At 34.6% G+C, this 12,642-nt stretch overlaps 1 protein-coding gene and 1 pseudogene across 2 annotated transcripts in view; both read left to right on the top strand.

Annotated features, from left to right (window-relative positions):
• Positions 1 to 447: 447 nt before the first annotated feature.
• The window catches only part of Nae1 (NEDD8 activating enzyme E1 subunit 1), a 21,221-nt gene continuing 9,026 nt past the window's right edge, over positions 448 to 12,642 (top strand). The window contains exons 1-12 of one of the 2 annotated variants that reach the window (XM_010612168.3): positions 448 to 547; positions 637 to 697; positions 1,531 to 1,561; positions 3,071 to 3,142; positions 3,341 to 3,420; positions 4,227 to 4,336; positions 6,506 to 6,615; positions 8,918 to 8,980; positions 9,408 to 9,471; positions 9,785 to 9,876; positions 11,843 to 11,902; positions 12,092 to 12,225. In XM_010612168.3, coding sequence (XP_010610470.1) covers positions 3,089 to 3,142; positions 3,341 to 3,420; positions 4,227 to 4,336; positions 6,506 to 6,615; positions 8,918 to 8,980; positions 9,408 to 9,471; positions 9,785 to 9,876; positions 11,843 to 11,902; positions 12,092 to 12,225 — 767 coding nt within the window. In that variant the 5' untranslated portion in view covers positions 448 to 547; positions 637 to 697; positions 1,531 to 1,561; positions 3,071 to 3,088. Of the gene's footprint in view, positions 548 to 636; positions 698 to 1,530; positions 1,562 to 3,070; positions 3,143 to 3,340; positions 3,421 to 4,226; positions 4,337 to 6,505; positions 6,616 to 8,917; positions 8,981 to 9,407; positions 9,472 to 9,784; positions 9,877 to 11,842; positions 11,903 to 12,091; positions 12,226 to 12,642 lie in introns of those variants that run through there. The other variant, XM_010612167.3, reaches the window with a different exon arrangement.
• LOC117283945 lies at positions 9,286 to 9,404 on the top strand (annotated as a pseudogene).

The following is a 12,642-nucleotide window of genomic DNA, read 5'->3' as shown; positions in this document are numbered from 1 at the left end:
AAGTTAATGTTTTTTAAATTTGCATGAGATAGAGTCTCACTATTTTGCCCAGGCTGGCAGTGAATTTAGCTCAGGGAGTCCTTCTACCTCAACATCTTCTTGAATAGCTGGAACTATAGATATGAGCTATCGTGCCCAGCTAAGACAGTTTAACAATGATGAGTATTTCCAGAAACTTTCTGTCCTGTAAGTTACCTGGTTTGAAGAAAGTAAAGGACATGGAGCTAGATGACCAAGTTCTGATTCTGATTTGATGCTCTTTCACCTATCATGCAAAGTGTAGTCAGTCTGAGCTTCAGTATCTCTGCCATGTAGTCTCCACAGTACCTTTATTGTATGTAAGAATACTTTATAAAGATCAAAGATCACCATTTAAATAGGAAAATTACTGTATATTATGGTGAAAATTTAAAAAAATGTTTAACTTGTGTCTTGTTTTGTAGGTTGTGGGGTGATCATGGGCAAGAGGCTTTGGAAGCTGCTCATGTTTGTTTGATAAATGCAACAGCTACAGGAACTGAAATTGTTAAAAACTTGGTACTACCAGGTAATATAGTTTAGTAGTTGTGTTTTAAACTGACTTCTTTAACGTCCTAATCTAGAAATATTCTTAACAGACTCTGTTTTGTCTTCCAGGTATTGGATCATTTACGATTATTGATGGAAATCAGGTCAGCGGAGAAGATGCTGGAAACAAGTATGTTCTTTTCTTTTCAAATATATACATGTTAGGAAAGACAGAACAATGTCATGGAGGTAATATAAGGAAAACCAGAATTTAATTTGTATTTATTTTTGATGTCTTTGGGTGATAGTACAAGTTTCTACTGTCTACAACATGTCCCTTTTATTGGTATCTGTAAAGAAAAGTCGTATTTTTGCTTACTTGATTGATTATAGAAAGATATGAAGAGAATAAGGTTTCTTTTTCTTATGGAGCTGTTAGCTTTTCCACACTATAGCACTATGACTGATAAGCAGCCTCTTATCTGGGCCATAGAACATGATAGGGGCATGTGTGAACACCTGAATAAAGCTGTTACAGTTTCCTGCAAAATCAAATGGTTCGGGGTATTTTCTAAGGGTGTTCTGCAGAATACCGATTTTAAAGAAATGTTAATAGGTGCTAAGTGGGCCAGTGATTAAATGAGTTTGGGAAATGGGACAAAAGGCCTTAAATTTTTTTTTACTATAAAACTTTAATATCATGTGTATTATATGTATTATGAATTTCCAGGAAGGAAATTTACAAGTTTTCATCAGATTTTCTTCCTCTAAAAAGTCTGTGAAAATCTTTTTTTCAGAGCCCAGGGATTTGGCTCAGTGGTTCTGCTGCCTGCCTTGCAAGCACAAGGGCCTGAGTTCGATCCCTGGTACAAAAAAAAAAAAAATCTTTTTTCAAAAATAGTTTGTTTTTAAAAAAATAGTTTTTATTTTATACTATGAATAAAATACATGCTATTACAAACAACTTTTTCTTTATAGTCATACTAACCTTTTAATTTTTTTCTACTTGTTCTATCCCTTTAGTTTTTTCCTTCAGAGGAGCAGTATTGGCAAGGTAAACAATCAATTTGTTGTAGAATATGCTTTTGTGGGAACATCTAATAAAGCAATGGTGTCTTAGTGGCTTTCACTTTTTGTTTTGATTTTTTTCCATTGTTTATTGGTACTTTTTAGGTATGCAGTACAGCATTGGTATCTTGTACCTTTACATGATGTATCTTGGTTCTTAGTTTTTCCCCATACCTCTGCCCTCTCTTCATGCCCTCCACCCTTCCCTATTTACAAAGACTTTGTTTCCATTTTTTCCTTTTCTCATATTTTTCCTTTTCCTTCTTTCCTTCCCCTACCTTTCCCACATCCCCTACTCCTTTAGTCCATTTCTTCCTATTTCACATTATCAGTTCTACAATTTGAATCTTATTTACACTTTTAGTTTTTCACACTAGAGAAACTATTTGATATTTACACATGTGTGTCCTATTTATTTCACTTGAGTATGGCCTCAATATGCATCCATTTTCCTATAAATGACTCTAGTTTCTCATTCTTCATGGCTGAGTAGTATTCTGTTTTATAGAAAAACCACATCCTTATCCAGTCTCCAGTTGATGGGCACTTGGGCTGTTTCCAAGTTTTAGCTATTACAAACTGTGCCACTACAAACATGGGTGCACATATATCATTGTGTTATGATTCTTTTAATTCTTTTGGAAGGATACCCAGCAGAGGAATAGGTGGGTCAAATGGGACCTCTAATCCCAGTTTTTTGAAGTATCTCCATATTGATTTCCACAGTGGTTGCATCAGTCTACTCTCCCACCAAAAATGTAGAAGGGTGGATATTTTTGAGATAGGGTCTCTCTAGTTCAGGCTGGCCTCAGACTTTCAATGATCCTCCTGCCTCAGCCTCCCAAGTGCTGGAATTACAGGCATGCACTACCACACCTGGCAGCTTTCACTTTAAATGAACTTAGTCTCTGAGAAACTTAGCTCATTTTTCTAATATGGAAAATCTCTACATTTTTGGTAATTTAAGAATTTAGAAGTTCTGTGTGGTTTACACTTTTCTGTATTAAAGCCTTGAATAACAATATTCAGAAATTGGAGTATTCTGGTTAACAAAATTTTTAATTGACGTTAACCAAAAGATTCCTTATTTGTATATTTAGAATATAAAATCTTATCAAGCCATGTTAGTGAACTTAGTATATAATATTCTCTATGGAAGTTTAATGTTTGACTGTGTAAAGAATTGTAAATGTGAGTTGTTAGAGTAAGTCTGCACTTAATCCAGGATTGCCTTCTGTGCAGGAGTTTTTGGTCATTTGATCAGAAAAGTTGAGGGCAAATAATGTCATTTGAGAATTATGGATAATACTAGTTTAGCTGTTTTAAGTAACTTTATGCTTGAGCCTCAGTTTAAACACTGAAAGCAGAGTTGTCATAGCTGTACAAGAAATTTTGGAGGTAATTTCTCAGTGAGTTTTACCTCATCTGTAAATTGGGGGATTACATTTTCACTAAGTATTTTCTAATTCAAGTCAAATGCTTTGTTTTTTAAAAGAACCGAGCTGAAGCTGCCATGGAGTTCTTACAGGAACTAAACAATGATGTCTCTGGAAGTTTTGTGGAAGAGGTATAATACATATATACATTATTTCTGTACTAAAATATTTTTTTAAAATCTAGAAACTTAGAATTTAGAATTTTGTATCATTTAGATTCACTTTGGAATTGAATTTATTTCATTTATTCTAAAATAGCTTAACTATTTCTGCCATGTTTAATATGATTGTGAAATTATTGAATTTTTTTTTCCCCCTGTCCTGTTTAGAGTGCAGAAAACCTTCTAGACAATGATCCTTCATTTTTCTGTAGGTTTACTGTTGTGGTTGCAACTCAGCTTCCTGAAAGGTAAATTTTGATGTTACCTTTTTTTTAATGTTAATTTTGCTAGATTTGCATAGTTTTATTTTTTCTCTACAGTTTTAAGATGTGGTTTCCAAAATTCTTAAATTCTGTAGGACTCTTCAATATGAAGTTCTTGTATGTATTCATTCTAGCATTGAAAAGATGTAGAAGAATAAAAATACTGAAATGTAAAATTTTTTGGATATATTTAGAGCCTTTAAAATGAACATTAGAAAAAAATTAAGTGAACATTGGTGACTTTTTAGGATTAAAAGTTAGGTAGAACTATAGGAATTATTTGGAAATACATAAAATGTGATTTATAAATTTTTTTTCTGTGATGGGAGATGTTTGTAAAGTGTTTGTCAACAGCATTCCTTTTTTATTTTTTGGAAGTACTGGGAATTGAACTCAGGACTTTGCACTTGCGAGGGAGGCAGCTACAGCACCACCACTGAGCTAAATCCCTGACCCTAAATTATTTTATTTTATTTTATTTTTTGGTACCGGGGATTGAGCTCTGGACCTTGCACTTCTGAGGCAGGTGCAATACAGCATTCTTCCTACTATAATAAAGTAGGGATTCATGTCCCTCTAGTCCAAAAGACATACTCAGCTTGAGACTGCAGCTATGTGAAATTGTTTGCTTTTTACTATATTCTTGAGCTGCTTATGTAAGTGCAATGATGTATCTTTGTATTTATTATTTGGTAAGAAAGTTGCTTTAAGATATTTTCGTTTTTTGGCATGTTTCATATTTGGCATGTTCATTTGCTTATGTTCTTATTTTATTTTGCTTTCCTTTACAGTACATTGCTACGTTTAGCAGATGTCCTCTGGAATTCCCAAATCCCTCTTTTGATCTGTAGGACATATGGACTGGTTGGTTATATGAGGATCATTATAAAAGAACATTCAGGTAAAATTGAGCATATGGGGCTTGCTATCAGTTGCTTTAGCTACAATTTTAGAAACTTAGAACCTTAGAAAGTCAATTTTAAGTTGCAAAGTAATTTTTGTAGCAGCACATCCTGTTATAGGTTCAAAGTGGCAATTAGACTCAGCGGGTTTTAATCTACTATTTCTTTACCTAGCATAGAAGGATACAAAACAGAGATACAGAAGGTACAGCTTCTTCATCTGATTAGGAGGCATAACAGCTATGCAAGTACAAGGGTGCCTCGGTTTACAAACTGATTTGTTTTACAGTTTTGGGAAAGATGGCTGCATTTGTGTTTGTGTGGCGAAGATGGCTATGGTTGTGTTTGTCACCTGAAGTGGAGTTTGTGAATAGAAGCAAAATTGTGCTGAATACTTTTGTTTGCAAATCGAATTGTTTGCAAACAGAAGTGTTCATGAACTGAGGTATTACTGTACCTACTTTCTTTTGCCCTTTTAATTATATAGGCCATGTATGGATTGACACAGGAGAGAGCCAGAGTCGTACCACCCTTGTATTCCATTCTCGTGCATGCCTTTGTTCCCCCAGTTTATGTGCAGTTCCACATGATAAGGCATTTACCCAGCTACCCTTCCCCCAAAAAAGTTATAGGAGACCAATATCATGATAAACCTGTATGAACTCAAGGCTGATATTAGCCCTTTACCCAGAAAACCTTAATCTTAGGTTTTTCTTTTTTTTTTTTCTTTTTTTTTTTTGCTATTGGGTATCAAACTCAGGACCTTGTGCTTGCAAGGCAGGTGGTGGCACCCCTAAGCTCAATCCCCAGCCCATTCTTAGATTTTCATTTAGTATTCACAGTGTTTATTTGCTTATGAAAGCATTTTCATTTGGTGCCAGCTGTTAGCCGTGCGCTGCTTGTGCAGTGATACCGTTTAGCATTGAGGGAATCACTGATGAGTAGTATCTCAGTGGGCAATTAGGACATAGTTTATAGGGTAAGCATCTGGTAGATGGTGGTGAATTATTTGACAGTTACAAGTGGGAGAATGACAGGGTAAATTTTTTATTTTAAATAGATCACTCTGAAGTTGAGTAGATAATGAAAGGACTTAAAGGGGCTAAGATTGGAGGCAGAGGTGGCTGCTTGTAGATTTCCAATGATCTAGATAAGGGGTTGGAGCAGAATAACCGTGACTTAAGAAGATGTTATAGGAATAAGGAAGAAGGTAAGAGGAGGTAGATAATAAAAGTCAACATTGTTTGCTGTGTGTACCTGCCTTTTTGTGTATTAATGCATTTACTCTTCCCAAAACTTTTTAGATTTTGTTTTGGTTTTTTTGGGGGGTGGGTGCTGGGGCTAGAATTTAGGACCTTGCACTTGCAAGGCAGGCAGCAGAACCACTGAGTTAAGTCCCCAGCCTTTCCCAAAACTTTTATTGGGTAGCTACTGCTGCATCTGCTTTTTACAGATGATGTTGAGGCATAGAGAGATTATTTGCCTAAGGTCATGTAGTTAGCATTGACTATACATCATGTCTCTTTCTAAACACTCTGTGCACTTTCCTATACTGCCCCATGTGGAAAGCAGCATACAAAGTGAGATTAGGAAGTGGGAGTGACTGGTATTGGGGCCAAGGAGACAAAAGTCAAGGATGAGCATCAGGTTTCTAGGTAAAATTTCTAGGCATTGCTGTCTATGAAAGACCACAAGAGGAAGGAAGGAAGGAAGGTAGGTTGTCACATTTTCTCTCTGTATAAATTTTGTCAGGGTTTTTTTGTTTCTTTGTTTTATTTTGTTTTTTGGGACAAAGTCTTGCTAAGTTGCTAAATTGTCCAGGCTAGATAGAAACTTGTGATCTTCCTGCCTCAGGCTCCTAAAGTACTGGGATTATAGCCATACACTATCATGCTTAGATTAACTTTTATTAAAACTTAAAGCACATTTAAGATTTGTGCATTTAGAGCCAGGATTTAGCTCAGTGGTCCACTACCTGCCTCACAATTGCAAGGTCCCAGGTTCGATCCCTAGTACTATATGAAATTATACCTCAATAATTGAAAAGTATACATAGGTCCTTTGACCATTTAAGAATTACCAGTTCCCTAAATTCCTATAATGGTAGCATATTGCCACAGTATTACTAAATAAATAAGTTTATTTTTTTGGGATCATTTGTTTCACAGTAATAGAATCTCATCCAGATAATACAATAGAAGATCTACGACTGGATAAGCCATTTCCTGAACTGAAAGAACATTTTCAATCTTATGATTTAGATCATATGGAAAAAAAGGTTGGTAGTGTTTGTTCCTTATATTTATAGATAGGCAAAATACTTGTTCAACCTAAAGTTTTTGAATTATACCAGTGTGAGAAAATATTATGAACCTCCGTATTTTGTCATCCAGATTACACAATAATAACACTACCTTGTTTTCAATAAATGTATTTTTCTCCTAAATCCAAAAGACATTTTTATTGATGAGACTCACATAAACTGAGTGTCTCTGGATAATCACCATCCAGAGACAACTCAGAAGGCCTCTTCATGGTCTTTTTCTAAACAAATTTTTAAAAATAGTTTGAGCTGGATGTGGTGGTGCACACTTGAAATTTTAGCTACATGGGAGGCTAAAGTAGGAAGAAGTTGAAGACCAGCCTGGACTACATAGTAAGACTCTGTTTCAAAAAAAACAAAATGGACGGGGGAGTTTAAATATAGCCAGATGGAGTATCAGTGTCATATGCTTGTGATCCCAGTATTTAGGAGGCTGAGGCAGGGGATTGCTTGAACACAGGTAAGACTAGCCTAAAGAACATAGTTTGACCCCATCTCAAAAATAAAAATTGAAAAAAATAAAATAAAAATTGAATTTGAGGTGGATAGTTGTTGAAATTGAACCTCTTCAAACTTAAAAGTTACCCAGGTAAGTATATATTTATTATAGAAATGATACTATTTATAATAGGCTATATAATTTTTTTCCTTTGGGTGGTTCTGGTGATTGAACTCAGCACCTCACACTGAGCTACATCCCCAGGCCTATTTTTATTTTGAAAAAGAATCACAAAGTTGCCCAGCCTGAGCTGGAACTTATGATCCTTCTGCCTTAACCTCCTTAGTAGTTGGGATTATAGGCATGTGCCACCATGCCCAGCCAGACTATATGATTTATTCTTTATATCCTTTATATAATATATATGTGTATGTATATATTATTTTCTCTTATTCTATGGGCTACATTTTCATTTAGTTGATTGTTTCCTTTATACTTCAAGAAACATTTAAATATTTCTCAGATGTTTATTTTGCTTTTGTTCATTGCACTTTTGGTGTCAATCCAGAAATTATTACTAATACCAATGTTGTGGAGCTTTCTTCCCTCCTCAGATTTATTCTAGAAGTTTTATAGTTGTGGCTTTTATGTTTAAAATAATTTTGAATTTTATTTATATTTACAAAGGAAATAAAATTATTTCGAAAAAAAAAGAATTGGCCTAGACACGTGCAAAAGGTAATGAGGTTTTACACTTACTAAAGGTAGGAAAACAAATATGCTCTGAAGAGTGAATGTAGGCTAATTAAAGGTAGGAAAAGAAGTGAAATTAGGCCACTGCAGAGAGAGAGAGTGCAGTGGCCACCAGCTTAATGATAGCCATCTTTTGTATCCTCCACTTTCCAGGCTGATGTCAGATCTGGGCTGTCCTATCAAAAACCTGCCTGATTTCTTGCAAGAAGAATTAAAAATAGCACTTTCTGATTGGCCCAAGGTGCAGTGTTTGGAACTGTTTTGATGCACATATATCCTAGATTTCATAACTAAAAGGTCACACTCATTTGCCCGTCTGACTGGGCACACCCTAACTTCCTGGCTCAGAGATGTGTGCTCATGTTTGCATATCATTTAGATGATACCAGATTAATTTAAAATAAAAATGCTCAGTAAGAAAGCAAAAAAAAGAACATACATATTTTTCCCACCTACATATTAAAGTGCAAGTGTTTTGGGTTTTTTTTTTTAGGGTGGGTGGTTGAGAAAGATCTCACTATGTATTCTAAGCTAGCCTCAAACTTACCTATAGCCCAGGCTTGCCTTGAACACGTAATCCTCCTGCTTCAGCCTCCCAAGTGTTGTGATTACCCACGTACCACCATGCCCAGGTATTTATTTGATACATCAGAAAACATGAAGATTTTCTTTGTTTAAGATTGGTATCTGTGTTTTTTGTTTTTTTGTTTTTTTGGTACCAGGGATCAAACTCAGGTCCTTGCGCTTGCTAGACGGGCACAGTACCACTGAGCTAAATCACTGGCCCTTTATGATTGATATCTAAAATGTTTGGGAGTGGCAATCTCTGTGCCTATTTTCTTGCTAGGAAAATGGGAATATAGTATGTACTTGACCTTAGGGGCACTGCCTCTAAAAAACATGTCTAAATCAGTCTTTATTAGCCCAGTTTATTTTCCTATACTCATTATTATATATACATAGGAAGATAATCATAAATATTGTTGAATTTTGAAAATGATGTGATATAGTGAAAAATTAATGTTACTAATACTGTTATTTTCTTTTATTTGTCTTTCATTTTAGGATCATAGCCATACTCCGTGGATTGTGATCGTAGCTAAATATTTAGCACAGTGGTATAGTGAAGTATGTCCTTTTCTAAAAAATTCTGTATGTAAATATATTTTCAATTTATTATAGAGAATTTCTGTAAAAGGGAATAGGGGATTAATTTTTTTCTTTGTGGAGTTGTATAGTAGGTTGCAGCTTTTAAATTTAAATCTAGAAGCTTTTTCAATACTGATATTTTTATTAAAAAATTGAAATTTCAGTAGGTGCCATTCTTGAACTAATAGTGGGAAATAAATGTAGAGAAATGGCTTTCAGTTGCTGTTTTCTAGCAAGTGAGTCTCATTTCACTGAGTTATATATTTGATAGAATCTCATGTGGAGTCGCTTCTTGGCCTTTTGGCTAAGATCAAGCGTAGAATCTTGTGGAGAACGGGAAACTGTGGACTCTCAATTTCCATATTTTGAGTTTTTAAACATATTTTAAAATTTTTCACCAATTTAGACAAATGGACGAATTCCTAAAACCTATAAAGAAAAAGAAGACTTCAGAGATTTGATTAGACAAGGTAATATGGGATGTGATTAAGCATTATTTAAAGTTTGTAAGTCAAGTTGCTTGAAGTAAATATTCACTTTTTTTTTAGCACCTTTATCAGATGATGCCATCATCAGCTTTTATTTTACTTTTTGTCTGGAGAGGGAAAGGAGCCATTTCTTGTATGGTTTTTAAGAAGGACAAATGATAAGCTATTTCTTCTTAAGGTTCAGTATTCTGATCCTCCCTTAGAATCTGACAAGATTATTTCTATAATGTTGGGAGTAGGAGTGAGATGAAAATGGCTATTGTTTGTTTGTTAACCACTTTTTCCATTTTTATAGGAATTTTGAAGAATGAAAATGGAACTCCAGAAGATGAAGAGAATTTTGAAGAAGCTATTAAAAATGTGAACACAGCACTAAATACAACTCAGGTATTAAGCGTTATTGAAGAAAAAAAAGAGTTACTGAAGGACTCATATGAAATGTTTTCTGAAGTCCCAGATGTGAAACAATTTAGCAAGTTATAACAATTTAAGTTAATATTTCTTAAATATATAGTTTGTTAGAAATAAATATCTGTAACAGCTTTATTTATTAGAAGTGTGTGATTTAGGGGCCAGGGATTTAGCTCAGTGGTTCCACCACCTGCCTCGCAAGCGTAAGGCCCTGAGTTCGATCCCTGGTAGTGAAAAAAAAAAAAAGTATGTGACTTATAAACAGTGAAACAGTTTGGAGGTAGAAACTATATAATGAAGGTAATTGTTTTGCTAATCCAAAATAGTGCTTTGTGGATAGTTTTGTTAACCCTGCATTTTCTTCTATTAGTAATTATTTGGAAATAATGGAAGGTGTTCTTAATGATACTGTATGCTTCAAAACTTACTTGGAGGACAACTCACTTTTTGTTATGATGTGATTTTGTTATTGAAGTCTGCTAATGAGAATTTTGAGCAACTTTGTATTAACATACCTGATGATTGAGTTAGAATGTTCTTATGTTTGGAAATAGCTGCCTTTCACATTAAGGAAGGCTCTTAATCTATCACTGCAAGTTTTTTGAAGACAGTGAAATAGTGTTGCTAAGTGATTAAAGTATATACTTCATGAATCGACATTCTGGGAAATAAAATATTTTTATGTCTTAATTGAAGTGATGGTTGAAAATATATATGTATAATTATCAAAGTATATCAGATTGTATGTGTAAGATCTGTGTAAGATGAGTATAAAATTTATCTTTTTAAATACAGTTTTAGTGGTTGAGGGCAGTAAACTAAATAAATACATATAAATGCACTAGTTGCTTTGAACAAAATTGAAGTAAAATAGCCAGGAAAGTGGTACGCACCTATAATCCTAGCACTTAGAATCCTGAGTCAGGAAGACCACTGCAGGTTCAAGGCCAGCCTGCTAATAGTGGCTTCAAGACCAGCCTGAACTACATAGTAAATAGTGAGACTCTGATTCTAAAAACAATATTGAAGCAGGAGTATAGCATGATAGGGCAGAAGGGGGTCTGTGTTCAAGTAGCAGTCTTAGATGAGGATCAGGGAGACTCCCAAAGAGACACATTTAAGCAGATGCCTGGGTGAAGTAACTTGCAGTGAGCACTTTTCAGGTAGAGGAAGCATGTGCAAAAGTCCTGACGTGGGATAAAGTCTAACATTTCTTCAGGTATCAAGAGGAAAGCCAAAGTGACTGGAGTGAAGAAGGGAAAAGTGGTAGGAAGGATTTGTATTTGGAGAAGCAAAAAGGGCCTTGAAGACCATTGAAGGGTTTTGAGCATGGAAGTGGTATGATCTGCTTTATATTTCTGAAAGGTTGTTTTGGCTCTTGTGAGAAAAGAATGGAAGGGGCTGGGAATAGAAGCAGAGATAACAGATGGTTATCACTAAAATATCTTTTTTTTTTTTACATAGTAGAATCAAAGCCTGTGATTTTTATAGTTTTTATTAAAGTCTGATGGTCTTGCTGGCAATAGAATAGCATGACAATTATTTAAGGTTCTTTTTTCTTTTTAAAGTGGTTTTCTCTTTCAACAGCCTCTAGTTTAGGGTGCAGAGATTTCAAATTTTTGACAAGATGGAAAACCATGCAAAACTGCAAATCTGATTGAGTAGTAATGTTTGTAATGTTTGTCTTCAGATGTAACTGTAAAGTGAATTATTTGGGCTGCTCCTTTACACCATTTATAGAATAGGCTGGTCTTGAATGCTAACAAGTGGGCATTTTCTTTTTCTGCATCAGAGTTCCATCTGGTCTGATTCTAAATAAAATGAAACAAAAGTTGATATTTTACTACACTTTGAGAATTCAGGGAAGTTATCTGAAGAAATATTACTGACTTACTAAAGGTGGGATGATTCTTAGTTTAAATATTTTATGTTCTTTTGTTAGATTCCAAGCAATATTGAAGATATATTTAATGACGATCGCTGCATAAATATCACAAAACAGGTAACAATGAGAAATAAACATTATAGGGGCCAGAGATTTGGCTCAGTGGTTCTGCGGCCTGCCTCACAAGTGCAAGGTCCCAAGTTCGATCACTGGTACCACAAAAAAAAAAGAAAGAAACATTATGCTCCTTTAATCTCTGTATCAAAATAAAACACTGCTTAATGTTGATTTTTATTATTCTTTTAGACTCCACCATTTTGGATTTTGGCTCGTGCCTTAAAAGAATTTGTAGCCAAAGAAGGTCAAGGAAATTTACCAGTTCGAGGAACAATTCCTGATATGATCGCAGATTCAGGCAAATACATAAAACTGCAAAATGTGTGAGTTACTGTTTTCAATATGTGTAATACTTTGATCTGTTTACATTGAGGAGAAACATTTCATCAGTCAGAAATCAAGTGGAAGTCTATTATAACTTCATTACTTTAAAAGTAAACAACTTGGCAGACTTTATCTTAATAGATTTAGTTTTGTTTGTTTGTTATTTGATACAGAGGGTCTTGCTATGCAGTCCAGGCTGGGCTTGAACTCACAATGATCCTCCTGCCTCAGCCTCCTGAGTGCTAGAACTATAGGCTATCTATCTAAAAATAGATTTTAAATAGATTTTATTTTTTAGAGCATTTTTTTGTTTGAAACAAAATTGAGAGGTAAGTACAGAGAGTTCCCATATATCTCTAAGGACAGATTTTTTTTTTTTTTTTTTTTTTTTTTTTTGCGGGTGTTGTCTCGTCCTT

Source organism: Fukomys damarensis, unplaced genomic scaffold (assembly GCF_012274545.1).
Source record: "Fukomys damarensis isolate Sample0158 unplaced genomic scaffold, DMR_v1.0_HiC HiC_scaffold_32, whole genome shotgun sequence".
NCBI lineage: Eukaryota > Metazoa > Chordata > Mammalia > Rodentia > Bathyergidae > Fukomys > Fukomys damarensis.
Note: the sequence above shows the minus strand (reverse complement) of the source record. Positions and strands in the feature narration are given on the sequence as shown.